Source organism: Oryctolagus cuniculus, chromosome 2 (genome assembly GCF_964237555.1).
Source record: "Oryctolagus cuniculus chromosome 2, mOryCun1.1, whole genome shotgun sequence".
In the NCBI taxonomy this organism is placed as follows: domain Eukaryota; kingdom Metazoa; phylum Chordata; class Mammalia; order Lagomorpha; family Leporidae; genus Oryctolagus; species Oryctolagus cuniculus.
In genome coordinates this window covers 51097577-51123135 of record NC_091433.1, presented here as the reverse complement: position 1 = coordinate 51123135, position 25559 = coordinate 51097577, and the positions used below count along the sequence as shown (strand labels likewise).

The following is a 25559-nucleotide window of genomic DNA, read 5'->3' as shown; positions in this document are numbered from 1 at the left end:
CCTTGGGCCCCTGCACCCATGTGGGAGATACAGAAGAATCTCCTGGCTTCAGATTGGCTCAGTTCTGGTTGTTGCGGCCATCTGGGGAGTGAACCAGTGGATGGAAGACTTTCTCTCTCTCTCTCTGTCTCCCTCTCAAATAAAAAAATATTTTAAAAAATGATTCAAGGAACATTAGTTGAAGAAATTGGTTGGGGACAAAACTGCCTGCGTCTAATGACACCATTTTGCAGCCAGTAATTCTAATGCATATGCCACATTTGTGAGCAATGTTTTGTCAAGTCAAACCAACACTAGCAAAGAGTACGCACACAGAAGGACCCAGGGTGAGTGCTAAAGTTGGTGATTTACGAGATGCTATTAAAGAAAGAGGACAGGTGTTTCAATGGGTGTTCAATGAGGTCTGCCGTGTTCCCAAATTAAATAATTTTGAGTTTACTTTTTTTATATGTATATAATCTAGGTCAAACATACCTCATTTATAAAGGCAATATTTTCAAAATCAGGGAATGAATGGTCTATTTTTTGTAGCATAATCCTGACTTGAAATGTTATTCATGTTGGCATATTAAATTAAGAAATGGGAAATAATAAAGCTAAAAAGTAACATGAGTGTAACAGTGGCTAGGTGCAAGGCACTGTTCTTTTTCACATACCATTTTATTTGACCACCGTAAAACAGAATGTATTATTCTAATTCCCATTTCACAGGTGAAGAATCTGAGCACGGAGGGGTTTAGTAGCTGGACTAATGAGGCACTGCTGGCATCGTCACTGGAAGCCTACAGTGTGACTCCAGGAGCTCCTCTCTTAGCCTTTTTGCGCATTAGAAGGCATCAACTCTGCAACGTGGAGGAAGAATGTACAGAAATCGTGACAGACAAGGTGGTGAGAGCATTGTGCACACTCACCGTACTGCTATATTTCGCTGTGCGCATGCTCCAGTGGTCAGAGCCTGTGAGAGTAGCAGACCTGTGGCACCCCCAGGGGGATGCAGCCTTCTCGGAGCTTGTTCCGCCTTCCTCAGCTGCACCGCATCAGAGGCGTGTGCACGTGCTTAAACTTCTCTGAATATAGCCCAAGCCTTTGACCAGATTCTCTGTTTGGAGACCCATTTTATGATTGGCCTCTGTACACCTGAGCCTTTCATCTCTGAACTTCCAGTCGGAGCCACACCTCCAACCATCTTCAGCTACTCAACATGTATACACTTTCCCCAGTATCTGGTATCAATCACTGCTGAGTTTCCCTGGCCTCTAGGAGTGCTGGGGTCCTAGATAACAACTCCTCTGTGTTTCACTTTGCCTATTCCAGCCCTTCAGCTATCCTCTAAGTGTAGCCCCAAAGCCCCTGACAACAGAAATGACTTTCCCGGGGTGTTGAGCACAGCCAGTGTTTTTTGCAAATCTGGGAAGCTTTTGCCTTGCAGGTACTCAAACTCTTATCTCGGTCTGCAGAGGACTAACTACGGAGGAAGTCTTTCCTCCTCCCGTGTCAAAGGAAAATCCACAGTCAACAAAACCATTTGACATTCATAATCAAAATTCTTACCTGACGTGCGGCATTGGGCTTCCGGTGACTCTACATGCCAAATACACCCGGCTTCCTTCCGCTACTTCCTGGCTCCTCAGCTTCTGGGTGAATCGTGGTGCAGATGGAAGGGGGGCTGCCGTCGGGGGCTGTGGGCGCGCACTGCAGGTGCGAGGCGCCGCCTTGTCCTGGTCCGCCTGGTGGTAGCCAGGCCTGGCCTCGGGTGACTTGACCTTGGCTTCCAGCTCGCGGTGGTCTTCGGTGGGGCTCTGGCTGGCCGAGGCACTCAGCAGGGCTTGCGGCTGGTTCTTAGGAGACAGGTACCCGCTGTCCGGGGATGAGGACTCCCCGTTTGGGCTTCTGGTCCTTGGCTTTGCGGCTTCTCTGAAGATGGACGTCAGCTCCTCGATCAGGTTGGCTGCCTTGTCACACAGCTGGCCCTGAGGGCCGCCCTTCCTGGGCCGCGTGGGCTTGGGCTTCACGCCGCAGCTGGGCGTTTTCACACCGCGCTTCTCAGCCTTGCGGAGGCTCCGGATGTAGCTGGGGCTGGCAAGCAGGGGTGACTTGGTAGGTTTCCTCCTGGGACCAGGAGACGCCACACTCTCGGCGTGCCCGGCGGGAGGCTGCGCAGCCGTCGGCCTGTTGTCTGGCGGGCTGGCCGAGGAGCTGGGCGCTCCCAGCGTGGTCTGCTGCGGAGAGCGGTTTTCGCAGCGGCTGGCACGAGAGGTGCTGAAGATCTGCGAGATCTCCTTCTCCGAGTCACAATCCTCTGTTTCGGAGTCGGCTATGGCTCTCCGGGCCAGGTCCAGGCTCTTGTGGATCTCTTCCTGACTGAGGAAAGCAGACAGCTCCGGGAAGAAGTCGGCATTCTTGCCTTCTTCCTGCACGTCTGACAGGGAATCGTAGAAGGAGTCGTGGGAGGAGGTCTCCGACATATTCCAGCAGTGCTCGGGGCCTGCAGCAGGAGGGCCAGAGGCGCTGGGAACCCCGCCGGCTTCGGGTGACCTGGAAACACAGTGCAGAATCAGCATGAGTGGTAAATGATCTCCCTCTTCTGTTTTTTAATAACGCTACTCAACTACAAATTGGGGGAAACATTGAGGTGGATACATGTGAGTTTTCTCTGTTGCACAAGTTGGACGAGGCATCCAGTATACATGTGTTTGTCATTCTTGATTTTAATTTAATACGGGCCCTGTAAGAGAATAGCAAGTATGGCCCTCCGCAGTGTCGGATAATTGAATAAGATGATCTTTGCAGTGCATTGTCAGTGCACCGGGGGTTATGCACTCCTCAGAGCCACGGTCTTGCTTGTCTGCACACCTCACTCAAGCTCTGACTTCATTAACACTGCGAGATGAGAGGCTATTGATGTTTATGGTAGTAAACACGACTCTGCTCATCTGATACTAAACCAAAAGAAACATTTTCCTCCTTTAATTTCCAGCTTTTGTTTTTTCAAAAGAATATTTGAAGGTTTACTATCTCATCCTTTCTTGTATCCACTGGTGTTGCATCATGTATATTCACTCAACTGTCCATCTGCTATTAAGTTCTGGAATTACAGGTGTGCTGGATGGTAGGGATTGTCCAACTCTTTCTGTGAAGGCCAGATAGTTAATATTTTTTACTTTTGGGGCTGTACAATCACTGTTTTGATTACCCAACACTACTAAGTAGCCTCAAACCAGCCACCGGCAATACATAAATGCTCAAGCGTGACCATGTGCCAATAGTTTTATTTATGGGGCATTGTGGCATATGGGACACCTGCATCCCTTATCAGAGCACTGGTTAGTCCAGCTCCCCGCTAACACATCTGGGAGGCAGCAGATGATGGTTCAAGCACTTCAGTCCCTGCCACCAAAGTGAGCGACTTAGGAGTTCCTGGCTCCTGGCTTTGGCCTAGCCCAGCCCTGGCTCTTGAAATCTGTGAAATGAACCAGCAGATGGAAGATGTTTCTCTCTCCCTCTGTCTCTCTCCTGATACTCACTTCCAAATAAACAAACAAATCTTCAAAAAATTTTAATACCTTTGAATTTTATATAGCATTTTACATGTTGAGGATAGTTTTTTTTTTAATTAACAGTTTAAAAATGCAGAACAAAAAAAATCTTAGTTTGCATGCCACACAAAAACAGGCAATAGAATTGTTTTAGCCCAAAGGCAAAAGTTTGGAGACTTTTGATCCTAACTAATGACATTGTCCTTATATTTAAGGAGTCTCTAAGGGGCTGGCGTTGTGGCACAGCCAGTCATATGGTGCTGGTTCAAGTCCCAGCTGCTCTATTTTTAATCCAGCTCCTTTTTAATGCACCTGGGAAAGCAGTGGAGGTTGGCTCAAGTGCTTAGGCCTCTGCACCCACGAAGGAGACCTGGAAGAAGTTCTTGGCTCCTGGCTTTGGCCTGGTGCAGCCCCAGCCATTGCAGCTATTTGGGAAGTGAACCAGTGGATGGAAGACTTCTCTGTCTCTCCATCTCTCTGTAATTCTACCAGCAAATAAGTAAAATAAATCTTTTTCAAAAAGGAGTTAAAATAATGTGCAGTGCTAAACTGGAGGAGATTGGAAAGACATTAAACAAATAATGTAAAATGTCGACAGGGCTTCAGAAGAAAGTGAAAAGAACTTAGGAGCTGTGAAAGTCGAGTCTAATCTTGAAGGCCCTGTGAGAAAACTGCATGGAACATCCATATAGGAGAGTCACCAGAATTAGAGAGAAGGTGTTTCATTATCTGTAACATAATTTCACGCCCGTGGGGCTGGCGCTGTGGCTCACTTGTGCCACCGGCATCCCATATGGGTGCCTGGTTCTAGTCCCGGTTGCTCCTCTTCCAGTCTCGCTCTCTGCTTTGGCCTGGGAAGGCAGTGGAGGATGGCCCAAGTGCTTGGGCCCTGCATCCACATGGGAGACCAGGAAGAAGCACCTGGCTCCTGGCTTCGGATCGGCGCAGCGCCAGCCGTATTGGCCATTTGGGGAGTGAACCAACGGAAGGAAGACCTTTCTCTCTCTCTCTCTCCCTCTCTCTCTCACTGTCTAACTTTGCCTGTCAAATAAAAATAATAATAATTTCACGTCCATTTCCATTCCACAGTGATCCTGAACTGAATATTGTGATCTCCTGTACTCTAAGTTTGCTGTTCTTTTTCTAAAATATATCATTTATAGACCCTCAGAAGGAAAGACCTCGGAATCGTCAGAGCATTATACAAGAGTTTAGGGGAGTTCCAGAAATCCACCTCAACAGTCTGCCACAACCCAAGAAGCAGTGACTCAGAGAAGCGTTAACTCCACAGACGATCCTTCATCAGAGGTCCGAAAGCTCAGTATTAACCTACCATACCTTGTCTAGTTGGAGGCTGTTGTCTTTTTAGAAAGTCCGCTTTCTTGTGTTTAAATTACAAATTCTCCACACGCCAGCTCTAGTCTACCTAGTACACCATATTGCCTACTATTTTTCAAGCAAACCCTGAGTAAAACAATTAGAATGGTCTTGACATTGTCAAGGTCAAATGTTACTCTAGTCTGTGTTCCTGATGGCTCTCTGATTGTTCAAATGCACTCTATACATAGAGAAAAGTTGTATTCAGCATCTTTTGAATATTTAAATGCTTTTAAAAGAAAAACAGGTAGTTAATATAATTTTAAAAGGAGAAAATCATAGCAATTATAAACAAGTATAAAATAAATACACATTCAAGATCTTATTTAACAAACCAATTAGTAAGGAAATCTGTAAAAAGTTACAATAATTTCAAAGGGGACCCCAAAGACAAGACACATTTGTGGGCAATGAAGAATGCTAAAATGAACTTCCTAGTAGATTCAAAAAGCTTTACCACCTATGGAGCAACCAAAATGTTTAGAATCATTTATACAGAATGAAAATTATGGTATTTCTACTATAGAAAAAATCATGTGTACATCAATATATAAGTATAATTCATTCTGCTATCAGATCTCCACAACTTAAATAGTTAAAAACAATGAAAGGCACAGATCCTTCTAGAGCCAAATGACCCTGGAAGGTCCACCAGAGTCCACCCAGCATTCCATCGACAGAACCCCCAGTATCATTGTGTCCATTTTAAAGCTCCTTATAGTTGGTCTGAAAAAGTTAAGTTGGCTTATTTGAGAGGCAGAGAGAGAAAGGCAGAACTGCATAGGGTAAGAAGAGTTTGGCAAGTAAGGAGTATACTGGCAGAAACGTACTAGACTCCTTAAAAACTTCACAGAAAGATGGAATTAAACAATACATTTATTTTGGTGCAAACAACAACAACAACAAAAACATTGAGGAAGGGATGTTTAGCCTAACAATGAAGAGGCCAGATCCCATTGAGTACTGGGATTCAATTCCTGGGTTTGGATCCTAATTCCAGCTTCCTCTGGGAGGCAGCAGTGATGGCTCAAGTAAATGGGTTCCTGCCACCCATGTGGAGGCCTGATTATGTCCCTGGTTCCTGTCTCCAAGTTTTGTTCCCAGACCAGTCCAGCCATTGAGGGTATTTGGGGAGTGAATCAGCAGATGGGTGCTCTCTGTTTCTCTCTCTGACATTCAAATAAATAAAGAAATCTATGCATTTTCATGCACTTTTTTGAAGATCTCTCATATGCATGGTTTTCAAAATTTTTTGCATCAAAAGAAACATCGTTTAAGTCTATTTTTCATGCACTTTTTGACTTACCCTCACACAAAGACAGCATGGCAGAATCAGGTAACTTAAAGAGGCTTAGCTAACCAGGTCAGAGGGCTGGAGTCTTGTGAACAGATTGAGTTTTATCGTATAGCAGTTGGGAGGCAAGAGAGAGTGTTCAGTCTATGAGACTGAATAGACTCAGCATGTGTGGCATTACACACAGCTGACTTGTGGAGCGAGTGAAGGAAAGAGGGAGAGAAGAGTGGGAACAGGACAGAGTGCGAGGCGACCTTCGCAGTAACCCAGGAGTGGCCCACATTTCTCTGTGTTTCCTATTTGGCTGCCTATCATCTGATCCTCTTTCTTTGTTTTGGGTAATTCCTCAATTTATAACTTTAATGAGAAACTGAGCTCACCTGTAATGGGATGTGAAATCTCTAAATAGTTCCTTTCCCAACCCCTGGGAGTCTGGACCCAAGGCTAGGCACAAGACCTAGACTTCACAATTAGATGACTCCATCTTGAATGTTGGAGTGAAAGCCAATGATTCTAGGGAGCAGGAGGTCCAAGGAAAAATCCCCTTGGCAGCTGGACGCTGGTATGTATAGAAGAGGCAGTAACACGGAATATCAGGGGCCAAAGCACTGGCCGTACAGAAGAGTAGTGAGCGTTAGAGATGGAAAGTGTGCTGGGGTCTCTTTAACTGTGGCAGCAGTGGGAGCCACACAGGAACATCTTGAGGGCAAAGTTTTGGCTGTGATCTTCCCTCCAGAACAGACTCCAAGCCTCCTTCTGTGAGTTGCCATAACTCCTATCAATAAATCCCTCCAGTTGGCCAACAAGTATTTTTGTCACTTGTCACCAATGAATGCAATTGATAGATCATAGATTTTTGAACAAGTGACTCTGGAAAGCAAAACAGTGGTCTGAACCAACAGACAGATGCTAGAAAAGATAGAAGAAGACAAGGTTTTAGCCTCCACAGAACCTAAGCATCTGTAAGAGACACAAATAAGTAATATGTACATACAATCTAGCTTGGCAGGTGCTCTGGTGAGAGGAAAACCAAAGGCTGTGACAGTACCTACCCAGGACTGCAGGGTTCGAATCAGGGAAAGTGCTATGGAAGAGATAAACTGAAATAACGACACGTGGCTGATAGATGGTACAGAGGCATGGTGATGGGTTTCTCGCTTCAACAAAAAGTGAGCAGTATCAGGAATCCCATGCCACCAACGGAGGAACAAGTTTTCAGGAAAAAAATCAAGCTTAATTTTGATGTGTGCCTTTTGCATAGGAGACACCTCTGGTGGTGAGGTCTGGAAGGCTGTTTGAGACTGTGGTCCTGAGCCTGGAGAAGGGAGAGCAGAACTAATTGGGAATTATTAGCCTGTGGTGTCACGTAAGCCAAGGGAGCGGGTAAGGAAGAGAGGGGAAGCAGAAGAAACGGTCTTCCAGAACTTAGAGGGGAATCACTGTGGAAGCCAGGTGAGACAATGTGTCAGCAGGAACAGGGTCCTTTTGCTTTTAACAGCTGGAAACACTGAGCACATTGACAACCACAGTCTCCGAGTGTGCCAGGGAGACAGAAGCCAGGTTGCTGTGGAAGGAGAGGAAACTCAACTGCAAGTACGGTTTTCTTGTTTGAGAAGTCTGTAGAAAGGAGGAGAGGCAGAAGGCAGCAGTTGGGCAAAAGCACGGAATCTAGTGAGGTTAGTGTATTTGTATTTTGGGACAGAACATGGCGATGCATTTCCATGCTAATGGAATCGTTGGTAGAGAGCAAGAAACCGAAATGACCTGTAGGAAGATGGGGGGTGGTTTATAGATCAGGTCTCGAAGGACGTGAGAAGTGGGTTATTATAGCACAAGTCGGGGCTCAGCCTCAGGGGGAAAGGGGAAAGTTCTTCCAGGCCCAAAGGGGAGAAGTAATAATAGGGGTGTGTGTGTGTGTGTGTGTGTGTGTGTGGAGAGAGAGAAAGAGAGAGAGAGAAAGAGAATAAACATCTGGATAAACGTATAGTTGGAAGAAAAGGGAGTTCCTATGTTGCGAATGCTGTGCATTTGGAAGTATGGGGGTCAGATATGATTGAAGAAAGGAAGCAAGGCTTCCTAGGAAGGATTTATGGGCAGAGGTGAGTGCTGAGTTGAAGTTAAGCGTGATGCATTTGTCATGTCATTAATCATTAATTAATGAATGTGCTTTGCCATTCTCCCCTCCAGGGCTCAACATTCAAGGTGAAGGTATGGAGATAGACCATCCCAGTTCTGACTATGCAGGTGAGATGGAAGTGAAATGGGAAACGTTGTGAGAATATTGACAAGGAAGAGGTGGGCTTTGAAATCTGAACTGGATTGGGATTCTTGTGTAGGAGTTTGAACATAGAGAGGTGAAGGAACCAGAGACCCAGTGCAAACAAAGGAAAGGTACAGGGAGACTGATGAAGTGAGGGACCCAGGAGGCTGTGTCAAGACAGCAAAACAGGGGCCATCGCTGGGGCATGGTGGGTTAGGCCACTGCCTGCAGTGCCAGTATACCAGATGGGCACTTGGGGAACAAGCAAGGGGATGGAAGATTTCTCTCTTTCTCTCCCCCTCTCTTCTTTCTCTCTCTGTAAGCCTTCCTTTCAAATAAGTAAATCTTTTAAAAAGACAGTAAAATGTTTGAACTGAATATTTTAAAGGCAGAGATTTCTGATTCCTATCTTGATTTTTAAAAAAAAAAATAAAGTTTATTTTATCGCTTCTAAAATTTTATTTTTATTATGGTATATTTGGCAATTGTAATTGAATATGTTTCAGGTATTTGAGACTGATAAACATACATGGTGTGATCACCACAATCACAAAACCAACATCTCCATCATCTCAGATAGATTTACCGTTCTCTTCTCCTTTTTTAAAAATTCTTTTTGGTGACATCACTTAAGGTCTACCTTCCTGACTACAGGGAGTGTGTGGCCATGTGTGTGATTGCTGTTTTGGAACAATGTTAGAGCTGAGTGGGTAGAGTAGACTGGTCCATAAAACCCGAAATACTTACCTGAGTTTTCACAAAAAAAAAGTTGGCCAATCTCTGTTCAAGAACACCAGCTTCCTAATGAATTCACATGACATCCAGACAGCTCCATGCTGGGGAAGATAGTGGTCTTGGTAATAGAACAGCTACCAGTGGGTGGCTTACCATGAGGCGGGGACTGTGCTAAGAGCCACGGTGTAGACTATTTCATTTAAAATCCTCACGGTGGGCTCCACTTTAGAAAGAAGCAAACTGAGGCAGAGAATCTAAGTCAAAGAGCCAAGGTTCAAGGCCAAGCCGGGACTCCAGAGCTCATATGCTTCACCTGCAATCATTACCTTATTGTGTTCCCAACTGAGAATGCTAAGAAATACATCCGACGAACAAAACTGTGGATAAGAAATCAGAATTCCACTACCAATTCAATTATATGTTAGTTCAAGATGTCCCTAGCATGATGACTTTCAGAAGTTCGAGAAAGCACTATATGAGGAGGTTTAAAGCAGACTTTTGAAAGATGAAACCATTTTTAATGCTTATTTTTAAAATAGGGAGTGTTTGCCGGGGGACAGATTATCTCATGCTTTATTAATTTACATTTTGGTTTTAAAGAGGCGCCATCTGACAGGATCCAGTTGTAAGGATTAAGTGTAGCTTAAAAATTGCTTGTGCAGTGAAAAAGAGAAAAATAGCTCTATGGCATATATAGCTCAGGTTTAATTTGCAACCCAGTTATTGCTGCTGCAACTTGCACGTGGTCTGGGGAAAATACCCATCTATTGTGAATGAACAAGGGAGTTTCTGGGTGGCCTGCATTCACTGAAAAATTATGCTTTGGAGATTTCTATGTCAGCCAACACCCCGAAATTAAAAGGAATAAAACCAGGGCCGGCACTGTAGCATAGAGGGTAAAGCCGCCACCTTCAGTGCTGGCTTCCCATATGGACGCCGGTTCAAGTCCCAGCTGCTCCACTTCCGATCCCACTCTCTGCTATAGCCTAGGAAAGCAGTGGAAGATGGCCCAAGCCCTAGGGCCCCTGCACGTGGGAGACCCCGAAGAAGCTCCTGGCTTTGGATCAGCACAGTTCCCACCTTTCCAGCACTTGGGGAGTGAACCAGAGGATGGAAGACCTCTCTGTAACTCTGCCTCTCAAAAGAAAAAAAGGAATAAAACCGTGAGCATCTCCATTATTTCCAATTTTTTGTTTTTTGGTCGAACAGTGCTCCTGGTGATTCAGTGTTGATATGACAGATTCAGAAAATGCAACAGACTAACAAGATCCACTCACATTGTTTTAATGAGTAAAAAGAAGTGAGAGAAATGTCAAAAGCATGAAAGCTTCTACTTTAGTAAGTTTGCAACATGTAGATTGTGAAGTTGTGAGGAAGAAACAGTTCTTGCATATTTTTAATCTTTCCTGCCCCTGTTCCATGCTTTTGTTGTTGTTTAAGATTTATTTATTTACTTGAGAGGTAGAGTTACAGAGAGGTCTTCCATCTTCTAGTTCACTCCTCAAATGGCCAAAATGACTGGAGCTGGGCTGACCAAAAGCCAGGAGCCAGGAGCTTCTTCCAGGTTTCCAATGTGGGTGCAAGAACTCAAGCACTTGGGCCATCTGCTGCTGCTTTCCCAGGCCATAGCAGAGAGCTGGATCAGAAGAGGGGCAGCTGGGACCAGAACCAGAGTCCATATGGGATGCTGGCACCACAGGCAGATGTTTAACCTACTACATCACAGCAACGGGCCCTCTATGCCTTTAAGAAATAAGAATTGCCTGGAAGCTCCTCTGTCTTCTCCATTTCCTCTTTTTGTCTTGTTTGTCACCTCCATCATGAATGGTTTAGCCAAATTGTCATCTTCCTTGAAACTCTCATAACACACTATTCTCTAATTTCTTTGAATCTGTGTAGTTCTAGCTTCTTCCTCATAGGAAAAAAAAGCTTCCTTTTTGGTCTTGCCCACTTTATAGTCATCCTGCCTTTTGCCCACTTCCCTTTTGCAGAATGCCAACTTAAATGTGGAATCAGTTGAATGACCGTTTATCCATACAAGGGAAGCTTCAGAAAGGACAGAGCTGTGTCAGGCATAGTGTCTCTCTCTAAATGATTTTACAATCCAGAAGGAGAATTAGACAGCAGTGACAATGAACTCAACTGCAAGGAGGAGGAGAAGCGCTCTTTACATAATTTAAACAAATTGCAGTAAGGGATCAGAGATAGTAAGAGAGATCAAAGTTACAATTTCAATCATGTCACTGCTCCCCCCTCACCACTCAGGGGTACCTTGGCCTATAAGAGAAGCTGCACAGGTGAACCAGGCCATGGACAGTTGCCCCAATGGCAGCTCTCCAGTCTTGCCTCCCATCCCTGATTCAACGCATCTGCACCCAACCCTTGTTGACCTCACTGAACCCTTGAACTGTCCTTGTTCTTTATGTCTTCGTAACTTTTGCTCGTGCTGTTCTTTTTATTTAAAAATGAACATCCGGCTGGCGCTGCGGCTCAATAGGCTAATCCTCCACCTTGCGGCACTGGCACACTGGGTTCTAGTCCCGGTCGGGGTGCCGGATTCTGTCCCGGTTGCCCTTCTTCCAGGCCAGCTCTCTGCTGTGGCCAGGGAGTGCAGTGGAGGATGGCCCAAGTGCTTGGGCCCTGCACCCCATGGGAGACCAGGAGAAGCACCTGGCTCCTGCCATCGGATCAGCGCGGTGCACCGGCCGCAGCACGCCGGCTGTGGCGGCCATTGGAGGGTGAACCAACGGCAAAAGGAAGACCTTCCTCTCTGTCTCTCTCTCTCTCACTGTCCACTCTGCCTGTCAAAAAAAAATGAACGTCCTTTCTTTTTCTGTTTCTTAACAAAACTCTGTTTTCACACTTTTTTCATTTGAAAGGCAGTCGGAGAGACAGAGGAAGAACTTCCACCCACTGGTTCACTTCCCAAATACCTGATCTCCCTGTCTCTGTCTGTAACTCTGCCTCTCAAATAAATAAATAAATCTTTAAAAAGAAAAACAAGAAAACAAAGAAGAACTAGACTGTGGAGTCCAGGAAAGCAGGGGTTGTACTGACATCCTGGGATGGCTAACGCTCAGCAGTGTCTGGATTGCAGCAGACGATCGGGAAAAACAATGAAATGACTGGTACTTGGATTGTGGTTTGAGCCTGCATAGGATTCTGCTGGGAGAGGGAGGCCCGCAAAGGCAGGAGGGAGGAAGCGTCCCACAGCTGCCCTTGTCCTCCCTGACCGGAGCCGCACCGCAGCTATTCTCAGGGACAGGTTCACTTTGGTGAAATGATGTCCGCTGCTTGCCCTGTTTCCCTGTATCATTGCAGTAGTTCCTCATCCCCTAGGCTCTGTCTTCTGGTGAAAACCTGATAATCAACACTACATGTCAACGTACACATATAACACAGAACTGCTCATGTATGCATAGAACGTACATTACCTGCTCGTTTCAAACTATAAAACTATCACAGGTTAGACATTGCATTAAAAAACTTATCTATGAAGATATTGATTTTTATGATTTTCATTACTCTTTTTTTTTTTTTGACAGGCAGAGTGGACAGTGAGAGAGAGAGACAGAGAGAAAGGTCTTCCTTTGCCGTTGGTTCACCCTCCAATGGCCGCTGCAGCCAGGGCACCACGCTGATCCGATGGCAGGAGCCAGGTACTTATCCTGGTCTCCCATGCGGGTGCAGGGCCCAAGCACTTGGGCCATCCTCCACTGCACTCCCTGGCCACAGCAGAGAGCTGGCCTGGAAGAGGGGCAACAGGGACAGAATCCAGCGCCCCGACCGGGACTAGAACCCAGTGTGCAGGCGCCGCAAGGCGGAGGATTAGCCTAGTGAGCCGCGGCGCCGGCCCTCATTACTCTTAAAGAAATGAGCATATTTGACATACTCAGAACCAGAAAACCATGTATGCTGTTTTGCTGGCAATTCTACTACAAGTTTTAATCCCTAATGTGAAAATCTGGAATCTGAAATGCTCCAAAATCTGAAAATTTTAAGCAACCAAGTGGAAAACTTCACACCATGAAACTTTGTTTCATGCACAAAATCGACTTCAATCTCATCTCTAACATATGGATGATATATATACACATATTCTAAAATCCAAAACAATCTCAAATCTCACATTGCTGGTCCCAAGCATTTTGGATAAGGGATAGTCAACCTATACAAGACAAACAGAATCCTCTAACCTTTGGTGTCTTTGTCTTTGACAAGGCAGTTAGCAAGCTCAAGGTTAAACTTTTAGTTATAAAAATAAAAATTTTTCACCCAAATAATTTTTTTGGCTATTCTCTTCATTGTCTTACTCAGTCAACATCCATACAGTGAGCACCTATATTATGTGCTAAGTTCCTCTCTAATAGACTGGGGACATAGCTGCGAGATGTTTTCTCTACCCTAAGGAGCTAACATTCTCATAGGAGGGGAGACAAAAGCTGTTAATTGAGAAAAAACTCCAGGTTCTAAATTTCTTGTATTTGTTTTGGTCTTAAATCTTTTCTTGATTGGTTTTGGGCAATTCTATGAATTTACTGCATACAGCCTCAAACTCTCCTTGAAAGTTGGTAGGGTGCAAATAAATACAGCAAGAGAAAGCAAAACGCGCCTTTCCAGGAGGGCTTCAGTGTCTGCAGACCCGGCTGTTTTGGAAGGCACACCACTGGTGGACAGGGTATTGGTGACAGCAGCAGGAGGAAGACATGCTCAGCTTCCTCAAATGATCCTAGGGAGTGACCTGTGTCACGTCCTCATGGTGCTAGAGGCAAATTCTCCCAAGTGAATTTTAACATTTACGCATGAGAGCCAAACTCTTCATCTTAAGCAAATATTTCATAAAGCAGAGTTTTGGGAAAGCTGGCCATACCATGAGCCCTTAACAGATTCCCAGCCACCTTGAACCTTACCAGGCACCTTATCATCAGCATCATCGCTTGTTCCAAGAAAATACTGCTTCCACATGTAAATGTCCATGGTCATCTTTCTTGTTTATTTCCTGTGCATATTTCATACTTTCTTAAGAAATTTTGATACCACTTAACCATTATTTTGCATTGTAATTTTATGGCTCATAACTTTTCCCTAAATTAGTACCATCTACATTCTGTTAAACCCATGCAATACTATAAAATATAGAACATGTAAGTAAGTTTTTACATTTTGTATGCATTTCGCATAACCTAACATTAGTAATGTTACCATCTTAAATCATCTTAGCAATTTTAGCCTTGTATTTGGGAAAACATTTTTAAGTTCTTGAATATATAATATACATATTAATGTACATGGTTATATACATATATGAATACACCAATGAAAAAAATTTAGACAAATTTATAAATTATAAATAATCCTTGATTTTAAAGTTTCTGACTTTGGGAGTAGATTATCTGACAACCAGAGAAATCTCTAGTTGTCAGGAAAACCACACTGTTATAGAACCCTCTCTTGTACAATCCTCCTAAACAAGGTGCTACTGACTGCTGAAAAAGGTTTCCTTGACTGGGAAGATGAGGCACATTCATGGGACACAGGAGAGTCTGTTAGAAACATGAATTTGGGGCCAGCACTGTGGCATAGTGGGTAGAGCTGCTGCCTGCAGTGCTGGCACCCCATATGGGCACCAGTTTGAGTCCCAGCTGCTCTACTTCCAATCCAGCTCTCTGCTATGGCCTGGGAAAGCAGTGGAAGATGGCCCAAGTGCTTGGGGCCCTGCACCCACGTGGGAGACCTGGAGGAAACTCCTGGCTCCTGGCTCCAGATCGGCACAGCTCCAGCCATTGCAGCTAGTTGGGGAGTGAACCAGTGGATGGAAGACATCTCTCTCTCTTTCTCTCTCTCTCTCTCTCTCTCTGCCTCTCCTTCTCTCTGTGTGAAACTCTTTCAAATAAATAAATCTTAAAAAGAAGAAAAAGATGAATTCAACTACAAGCAAAAGTTACACTTCCCAAGGGCTGACTACCAAGCAACTGCCAAGTTGTGTACTTTCATACAGTGAACTACCTGATCCTCAGAAATCAATGGAGTGATGCCATTTTTCAATTTTATATTTCTGTCACCCAAAACCACACCAAAAAAAAGAGAAAAAAATTCAATTATTTAATCAAATTTGAGCCATTAGGAAGCATCAGACTCAAGGTTGAAACCTGCATTTAACTGCAATGTTTTCTTTTCCAGTTGGAAGTGTCATGAATAGTTAGCTTAGATAAATAACTTTTGTAATCTGGTTATACTTTTAGAAACAGAGGGGCTGGCGCTGTGGTGCAGCGGGTTAACACCCTGGCCTGAAGCGCTGGCATCCCATATGGGCGCTGGTTCTAGTCCCAGCTGCTCCTCTTCCGATCCAGTTCTCTCCTATGGCCTGGGAAAGCAGCAGAAGATGGCCCAAGTCCTTGGGCCCCTGAACCCATGTGGGAGACCCAGAAGAGGCTCCTGGCTCCTGGCTTCGGATTGGTGCAGTTCTGGCCATTGCAGCCATCTGGGGAGTGAGTCAGTGGATGGAAGACCTCTCTCTCTGTCTCTACCTCTCTCTGTAACTCTGTCTTTCAAATAAATAAAATAAACCTTTAAAACAAACAAACAAACAAACACTTGTTACAATTCTGAAATAAAAAAACTGTTTGGTGTTAAGAGCAGACTGATGGGCACCAAGGATCACTCGGTGTCACACAACACATCCAACAGGTTCCTTAGAGTCCAGACAGGGACAGTAACATTCCAACAGCTTTCTAAAATGCACAGAAACAGGAAGAAGTAGATGAAAATGGCTGAAGAACCTGCAGCAACCAACCAACACATCACCTCTATGGTAGGGTTAGGCAGGGGTAGAAAATTCAGAGCACTCTTTTGTTGCTTATTTCATAATCTTAGAAAAAAGGAGCTAAAAATATGGCTGATTTTTTTTTATCTTAAACCCAGTTTTTTCATACTTAATTATCAAAAAGTAATAAAATTATTAACACAAAGATTTAGAAATATTTTTAAATATCATCAAAGCCATTAAAACCGAAGTTGAAAAAGCTTTCAAACGTATCTTTCTTGTTTCAGAATCATAAGTAACCCTCGGCCGGCGCTACAGCTCAGTAGGCTAATCCTCTGCCTGTGGCACCAGCACCCCGGGGTTCTAGTCCCACTTGCTCCTCTTCCAGTCCAGCTCTCTGCTGTAGCCAGGGAGTGCAGTGGAGGATGGCCCAGGTCCTTGGGCCCTGCACCCGCATGGGAGACCAGGAAGAAGCACCTGGCTCCTGGCTTCGGATTGGTGCAGTGCCAGCCATAGCAGCCATTTGGGGGATGAACCAATGGAAGCAAAACCTTTCTCTCTGTCTCTCTCTAATTCTGCCTGTCCAAAAAATAAATAAATAAATAATAAATAAGTAACCCTTAAATACCTTCCTTCTTTCCTTCCAGCCTTCCTTTTTTTTTTTTTTAAGATTTATGTATATATGTATTTACTTATTTATTTGACAAAGAGAGTTAGACAGTGAGAGAGAAAGGTCTTCCTTCCATTGGTTCACTCCCCAAATGGCCGCTACAGCCTGCGCTGTGCAGATCTGAAGCCCGGAGCCAAGTGCTTCCTCCTGGTCTCCCATGGGGTGCAGGGCCCAAGCACTTGGGCCATCCTCCACTGCCTTCCCGGGCCACAGCAGAGAGCCAGACTGGAAGAGGAGCAACCGGGACAAGAACCCAGTGCCCATATGGGATGCTGGCTCCACAGGCGGAGGATTAGCCAAGTGAGCCACGGCGCCGGCCCCAAGGTTTATTTATTTGCAAAGCAGAGCCACAGAGAGAGAGGAAGAGAAAGAGATCTTCCATCTGCTGGTTCATTTCCCAAATGGTCGGAACAGCCAGCTCTGGGCCAGGCCTAAGCCAGGAACCAGGAACTCCATCCAAGTCTTTCACATGGGTGTCAGGGGCTCAGGTACTTGGGCCATTTCTTTTTGCCTTCTCAGGTACATTAACAAGAATATGGATGGGACACTGTGTAGCTGAGACTTGAATGGGCACTTTGATACAGGATGCTGACGTCACAAACAGCAGCTTAACCCGCTGTACCACAATGCTGGCACCTTTTTAAAAATAATGTCTTTTCTACCATAAAGTGCAAAAGTCATATGTGAAAAATAAAATCTTGTGCTTGATGTTAATAAGGCACTATAATTTTATAATCACATGATCTCTTTCTTAATCACTACACCTGGTTCCTTTCCTTCCTAATTGTTAAGTAAATTGTCATCACAGGGAGATATATCATATTTATCCCACAATTTTAAATATCTCTCCAATAAAAATATTTTATCTCAACTTCAGGAACAGAATCTAATAGTTCATTTAATGTCACAATAGCCATACATAGTATTTTTCAGAGAGAGCATTTGGAGTTATTCCCGCTGTCTTCTTCATGTTGTCATCTTTATCTGTCACACTGATGGATATAGCTAGATTTTTAGTTTCAGATCATTCATTTCCACCACCATTATCACAATTCAGTACTGCTTCTCTTCACTTGAATTCACAATCTATCTACTGTATTCTCTAATAGATTATTAAAGGCTATAAATTACAGTCAGAGCTGCCTCTCTCAATCTCCGTTTCCTTTGCTGGAATTTCCACAGGACATAGCATGAACTAGAGATGGCCTGAATTCCTAGGTGGAGCTCAGCCATCACAGTGCCCTCTGACCACCTCAACCCCGGATCCTTACAGTGGAGGCTCCTGTAGATCACGCCTGGTGTCACTTACACTCTGTGTCACTTAAGGAACTGTCAGATTTACTTGCAAACCTGAAGAAGGTTTCCTCTCCAGCTTTTTTATGTTCACAAGGTAAAGGAATTACAGTGATTAATTGTCTAGGCTAATTCAGATCCTCTTTATATTTATTAGAGTGAACTATTCCGTAGGGCCAATTTCAATATTCAATTATAGCAACAAAACAGAAAAGTCCAAAGAGAGAGAACACAGAGTTCTTGGGCGGTACAGATCCAAATCCACACTAGATACTAGAAGGTGAGATGAACAATTTGTATTCTAGGAACAAGAAATCATTTATTTATAGATCAGTTATTAGCTTGATAAATTTCTTAGAGTTTGGCTATTGTTAGCAACAATTTGTCAAAAAGACTCCAATTTTAAAAATATGAGTAACTGAGGTGGGTACTGAGTTCCTTCTTTTAGAACAAAATGGAAAGTATCTTTATCATGTAACAAAGATTCGAGTTTTATATGTACACTTGATTGAACAGATTCTAAGTAGTTTTAAATTGCTAAGAAATGAGCTTTACATGTAGTCACATTATTCATACTAGATGTCCATTTGCATTTTTAGCAAATATTAAAAGTAATATAAGCCTAAATTCATTCTGTATCAGCCTTGTATACTGGATTCAAGACAGTTTTGTGTATAGCTTAAAACAACATGATATAAAATTACACAGTGGTGTTTAAATGTGACTGTCTCCAGAGACTTCCCTTAGTAGGAGTTATCTCTTTAAAAATAAAAATATAAATTACATGCATGGATATAATCTTTTAAATCTCCTATTGATATTTTAACTTATTGAATCATATCTCATGAGTTATTTTTAAAATCTTTTCGAGGTGTAATTAACAATTTAGAATGCTACTAAAATCTAAAGAACAGTTTAGGTCATCGGTATTTAATTTAAATACGGGTGGGTGTAGGTAACTTCATTTTCATTTTCTGTGAAACATAATACACACATAATCTTAACAAAAGTTGGCTCCATAAATACATTTAATCCTTTTGGAATTGATAACACCAATTTAGCATGCTTAAGATAATAGGAAGTGCAGCTCTGTGACAGCACAGCAGAGATAAAGTCAGCAGGAAAATCTTATATACTATCTATTTTTGGAAGACCATAAAATCCCCATTCCTTTCCTCTCTAAGTTAAAGAAAAATCAAGGCATCTGTTAGAATCACAAATGTAGACAACCCATGTTATGTGATTTAGCCTGTAAAAATGGCCTTAAAGTGTTCCCTTCCTGGTTAGTACCTCACGATACATCTTACAGACCTTTACAGTGCTGGGGCAGTCTGAAGGCTCCAGACGGGTGATGAATTTCAGATGAGCAGTTCTTCTTTACTGGGAGCGTGGAGGTTGGCCTTGCCTATTCATTAAAGCCTGCTGGGTCTGTGGTCACTTTGAGGCAACTGTGGCCTTACACTCTCATCTGTCCTCTTACTCCACTCAACTATATTTGGTAACTGAACTCATGTTTCAGCAGAGTGCCACGGTCAGGAATCCCAGCGGCAAGCTGGGAAACAGCCCCGGCTCTGAGAGCTGGGTTCTTAGAGATTAAGGCCAGTTAGCACAGAGAGGACCATGTTTACGGATCTAATAAACATGGGATCCAAGCACGTTCCTTTATACTCTGATCTTGTAAACCCTCACATGCTCTTCTAACGTGTTCTTAATTGACTAAAAGCGCAATGTCTGATTCCAAGTTGGAAAAGGGATCACTCTTAAGGAATATCCCTCTTACTCTACCCTTCTGCTCTGTGTGTTTAACTTTAGCCATGTGGCAAATTATCCCAAAATAGAAAATTCAGTAACTGTCTAAAAAGTCAGCTACTTTTCAGAGTAGAAAGACCTAATGCTCTCTTGCTTCATGCGGCTAATTACAATTGTTACATGACATAGTCCATGGTGGAAGTAAACAGCATGAACATTTCGGGACTTAGCCATCTACGTGTTGCAACACTGAGTTCTCAGTTCAGTGGCTAGCGTATAGCGAGCACCTAGTAAATATTTGTTAAATAAATATTGACTGAATAACCTTCTGGACAAGCTATGGTTATAGAAAATGGCTCACAACTATTTTGTTACTTATTCTGTAGCACCTCATTGTAACATAGTCCAATATTTGGATCTTCCAAGTAACACAGATGAGAATAGTAAGCTTTTCTGTTCCAAGACCAGGTAGCAGAGGCAAGCTGAAGGGGGAGAAGATAACTTGGAGGTGAAGCACAGCCTTCCTTTTTCTACGTGATGCCATCACAATTGGCCCAATTTCACATCTTAAGAAGTTTCTTTTTTCTTTTTTCTTTTTTCTTTTTTTTTGTTTTTTTTTGACAGGCAGAGTGGACAGTGAGAGAGACAGATAGAGAGAAAGGTCTTCCTTTGCCGTTGGTTCACCCTCCAATGGCCGCCGCGTCCGGCACACCGCACTGATCCAAAGCCAGGAGCCAGGTGCCTCTCCTGGTCTCCCATGTGGGTGCAGGGACCAAGCACTTGGGCCATCCTCCACTGCACTCCCTGGCCACAGCAGAGAGCTGGCCTGGAAGAGGAGCAACCGGGACAGAATCCAGCACCCCGACCGGGACTAGAACCCGGTGTGCCGGCACCACAAGGCGGAGGATTAGCCTAGTGAGCCGCGGCGCCGGCCACGAAGTTTCTTTCTAATAGTATAAAATGTGTGACACTTTGCTCTTAAATACTTTTTTTGTAGGATTTATTTTCATCTACTTGAAAGGCAGAGGAAGAGAGAGACAGGGAGAGAGACAGAGAGAGAGAGAAAGAGAATCGATCTTCCATTGACTGATTCATTCACCAAATGCCTGCAACAGCTAGGGCTGGCTGGACCAGGCCAAACCCAGGAGTCCAGAACTTCATCCGGGTCTCCCATGTGGGTGGCAGGGTTCTGAGAACTGAACCACCATTGGCTGCTTCCCAGGATGCACTAGGAGAAAACTGGATCAGAAGTAGAGCTGGTACTCCATCCCTTGCACTCTGATGTGGGAGGTAGGTGTTGCAAGGGGCAACTTAATCCACTGTGCCACAACACCACCCCTCTTGAACATTTCTTCATAAGCAAAACGGGGCCTCTATAAACGGGCCACTCAACCAATATGTTCACTAATAAGTGATTTTAAACTTTATACTTATGGAGGAGAAAACCTCTGGTTGATCCTCAATCTGCTTGTGCTGCTAAAACAAAACACCACAAACTGGTAACTTGGAACAGTTATTTCTCACAGATCTGGAGACTGCAACACCTCAGATCAAGGGCCCAGCAGGTTTGTTATCTGATGAAGTTCCTGTCTCTGCTTCCAAGATGGCGCCTTGAACTCTGGCTCCCTGGAAGGGAAGAGCACTGTGTCTTCACACAGTGGTAGGCAAGGGGAATCAAGCTCCCTCCACCTGGTTCTGCGCAAAGTGCTCCTAATCACTTTCCAAAACCCACACCTCTCGGTATTGTTGTGCTGCATATTTAGTTTCAGTATGAATACCGTAGGGGACAGAACCATTCAAGCCATAGCATTCATTAAAACAATGGCTGGAGCAGGGTCAACCTGAAGCCAGAAGCCTGGAGGTTCTTCTGGATCACCCACATGGGTGCAGGGTCCCAAGCACTTGGGCCGTCTTCTACTACTTTCGCAGGCCATAGCAGAGAGCTGGATCAGAAGAGGAGCAGCCAGGTCAGGAACTGGTGCCCATATAAGATGCCAGGGTCACAGGCAGAGGCTTAGCCTACTATGCCACAGTGCCAGCCCCTAAACGCTGTTTATATCTTCTTTTTACTAAGTCCCCATAAGATACCAATAAAAACCAAAAAGGAAACAATTGGGAGAAGAGAGAGTTGAAAATATCAGAAATGGACAAAATTGTTAGAAAATGATAAATTTCAGGATGGGTATAATAACAAAACTTAAACCCCTGCAGAAGGAGAGACTGATAAAAAGCAAGAAATTTTTCCCACAGAGTCCAAGAAAGGCTCAGGAATGGAGCCGCCCCACCGCTCCTTGCACCTCAACTTTTGTGAATCCCAGACTAATTTTACAACCCCACCTAGTGAGAGTGCAGAGGGCATGCACACACTCATGCCTCCTTTAAAATTCTTCTTAATTTTTAAAATAAAGATTTATGTACCTATTTGAAAGTCAGAGTTAGAGAAAGGGAAACACAGAGATATCTTCCATCCACTGGGCCACTCCCCAGATGGCCTCAAGAACTGGAGCGAGACCAGGCCAAAGCCAGGGGCCAGGAGCTTCATCCAGGTGTCCCATGTGGGTGGCAGGGTCCAGGTACTTCAGCCATCTTCCACTGCTTTCCCAGGCATGTTAGCAGGGAGCTGGATCAGATGTGGAGCAGCTGGGACATGAACCGGCAACCATAGGGGATGCTGGCATGGGAGGCGGCTGTTTTTCCAGTATACCACAGTGTAGACGCCTGATATTTGTTTCTTATCAAGACATCACCAGAAAGGTAATATTCTTGCAGTTCCTTGAAAGAGAGGATTTGAGCACGTAATCCAATAGATGGTCACTGTGCCGAGTAACAAGAATACCATGAGCATTGCTAAATCAGTTCATTTTGTCACTTTGGAGTCATTCACGATTAAATGAAAACACAGGTTTCCCCTTCCCCTTTCCGAGGACAGCTGAGTTTTCGGATGCTTGTGCTCCTTTTTCACAGTGGGGAGTTCTTATCTTTTTGTACAAATAAAAAGGTTAAAAAAAAAAAAAAAACAACAGGTGTGTAAACCTTCCAGGGAGGTGGGGGCTGGTGCTTCGGGGGGAAGATGCTGAGAGACGGTAGATTCTTAGAGCCTGAAAGGCCAGGGAGGTGCGGCCTCTGGGACTGGCCAGGTTGTTCCCACCATACAGGATGAATGCCCAGCCCTAGCACTGGCTCCTGGGCACCGGGCACGAGGCATCATGGTCTTGGGAGTGCAGTGGAACACGTGGATGAGTACTTCCCAGTGTACCGGGAGGCTAGAACAGTAAGTCACAACAGAGAAATCAAAAACGGAGGCCTCTCCTACAATTTCCTGGGTTCCCTGGACCCCACATCCTGCCAAAAAGCCCTAAGAACAAAGGCAACAAAAGATAGCCTGTGGTCCTGAGGGAGGCCTCAAAGCTGGATGAGATTTTATTCAAAAAGATAAAGAAATGTAATTTTCTTGGAGATTATGAAAATTGTGGTAAACCATTCATCTTTAAAATTATTATAAGACCCTTCCAAAAAGTACTTTTTCTTAGGAAATTTGTACCAGTAATTTGAACAAAGGTCTTAATATAACAAGATTATAATATTTGTTAAGGAGGGGCTGAGTGCCTGGACAGTGCTATGGCTTCTTACATTTATTTCCAGAGTCGATTTTTTTGTGTACTCAAGGACGACACTGGAGCAGGTGGCCCCATCTTAGGTTCCATTTTAGCTTTTGAGGCTTATTCCTCCTTCTTGGAAAAATCCCTACCCTTTTGAAGCAATTGCATTTGGGTCAACCGCCTTCGGTTTTCAATGGAGACTTGGGATCCAATGAGGCTCTTTTCTTCACTCCATGTCCTGCCATTATCTTGGGTGACCTCAGCACTGATTGTCTGTTTATTCCATACTTTGGCATATTGGTTCTTATTTTTTTTTAAGATTTACTATTTGAAAAGGGGGAGGAAGGCAACACTGTAGCACAATTTACTAAGCCATGGCCTCCAGAGCCGGCGTCCCATATAGGTGCCAGGTCAAGTCCTGGCTGCTCCACTTCTGTTCCAGCTCCCTGCTTACGTGCCTTGGAAGGCAGAGGAAGACAGTCCAGGTGCTTGGGTCCTGTCACCTACGTGGAAGACCCAGAAGAAACTCCTGGCTCCCTCCTGGCTTCTGTCTGGCCTTGTCTCAGCTATTGCAGCCATTGGGGAGTAAACCCCAAAATGTCTGTCTCAACTTCTCTTTCTGTAATTTGGTCTTTCAAATAAATAAATCTCAAAAAAAAAAAAAAAGAGTGAGAGATTGCGATGTTCCATCCACTGATTCACTCCCCAAACATCTGCATCAGACAGAGCTGGGCCAGATGAAGCCAAAAGCCAGGAACTCCATCCTGGTCTCCCAAGTGTGTGGTAAGGACTCAAATACTTGGACCATCATCCACTGCCTTCCCAGGTGCATTAGCAGGAATGTGGGACAGAAATAGAGTAGTCAGGACTAGAACCAGCAATCTAAAATGGCATGCGGGTGTTTCCGGTGGTGGTTTAACCCTGTGCACCATGATGCCAGCACTGGCATACTGGTCCATGATGGGCTTATCTCTAGTGATCTTCCTCTCCATTCTTCTTCCTTTTTTTTTTCTTAACATTTATTCATTTGAAATGCAGTTACAGAGAGGCAGAGAGAGAGAGAGAGAGAGAGAGAGAGGAAGAGAGAAAGAGAGAGAGAGAGAGGTCTTCCATCCGCTAATTCACTCCTGAAATGGCCACAACTGCCAGAGCTGGGCTGATCCAAAGCCAGGAGCCAGGAGCTTCTTCCAAGTCTCCCACGTGGGTGCAGGGGCCCAAGGACTTGGCCATCCTCCACTGCTTTCCCAGGCCATAGCAGAGAGCTGGATTGGAAGAGGAACAGCCAGGACTGGAACCAGTGCCCATATGGGATGGCAGCACCGCAGGCAGTGGTTTATCTGCTACACCACAGGGCTGGCCCCTACATTCTTCTCACAGACAACACAAACAGATCTGCTCCACCTCCAATACCATGTATTAGTTACCAACTACTTCATAACAAATTATTGCAGAAGTTAATATCTTAAAACAATTCACCACCTCTCAACGCACACACACACAGTTTCTATGTGTCAGGAATACAGTAGGCTCTTAGCATGGTGATTCGGGGTCAGTGTATTGTGAGATTGCAGTCATGATGTTGTTGCCATGGGGCCAGCGCTGTAGCATAGCAGGTAAAGCCTCCACCTGTGATGCTGGCATCCCATATGGGTGCTGGTTCGATTCTTGGCTGTTCCACTTCTGATCCAGCTCTCTGCTATGGCCTGGGAAAGCAGTGGAAGATGGCCAAAGGCTTAGGCCCCTGCACCCACATGGGAGACTCAGAAGAAGCTCCTGGATCCTAGCTTTGGCCTGGCCTGGCCCCACCCATTGCAGTCATTTGGGGAATAAACCAACAGATGGAAAATCTCTCTCTCTCTCTGTCTCTTCCTTTCTCTCTGTAGCTCTGAATTCCAAAAAAAATAAAAGAAAGCAAAAAGGCGTTGCCCCCAGCTTTTTCAACTGAAAGCATGACTGGAGCAGGAGGAACTACTTCCAAGGCGGTCTATTCATGTGCCTGGAGAGTTAGTGCTGTTGTTGGCAGGAGCCATGTGGGCTCTCCATGTCACTGCTTGGGTCTCCTCACGCCATAACAGTCAGATGCAGCTACAGTAATTCAAGAAAGAGCAAGGCCCAAGTCACAATATCTTTTATGAGCTAGCTTTGGGGTCATATTCTGCATTTTCCGAGTTAACTGTTGGTTACCCAGGTTGACATCACTCACAGTGGGGGAGGACTACACAGAGGCATTGAGTATTAGTTGGCAACAGCATTGTTGGCACCTTGGAGGCTGCCCACCGTGAG

At 44.5% G+C, this 25559-nt stretch overlaps 1 protein-coding gene across 3 annotated transcripts in view; it reads right to left on the bottom strand.

Moving 5' to 3' along the window:
• The window catches only part of PALLD (palladin, cytoskeletal associated protein), a 455211-nt gene extending 434743 nt beyond the window's left edge, over positions 1-20468 (bottom strand). For all 3 annotated transcript variants that reach the window (XM_008249670.4, XM_008249661.4, XM_002709467.5), the window contains exons 1-2: positions 19240-20468; positions 1552-2535 (exon numbers count right to left, since the gene is read on the bottom strand). In XM_008249670.4, coding sequence (XP_008247892.3) covers positions 1552-2465 — 914 coding nt within the window. In that variant the 5' untranslated portion in view covers positions 2466-2535; positions 19240-20468. The remainder of the gene's footprint in view (positions 1-1551; positions 2536-19239) is intronic.
• Positions 20469-25559: the final 5091 nt, after the last annotated feature.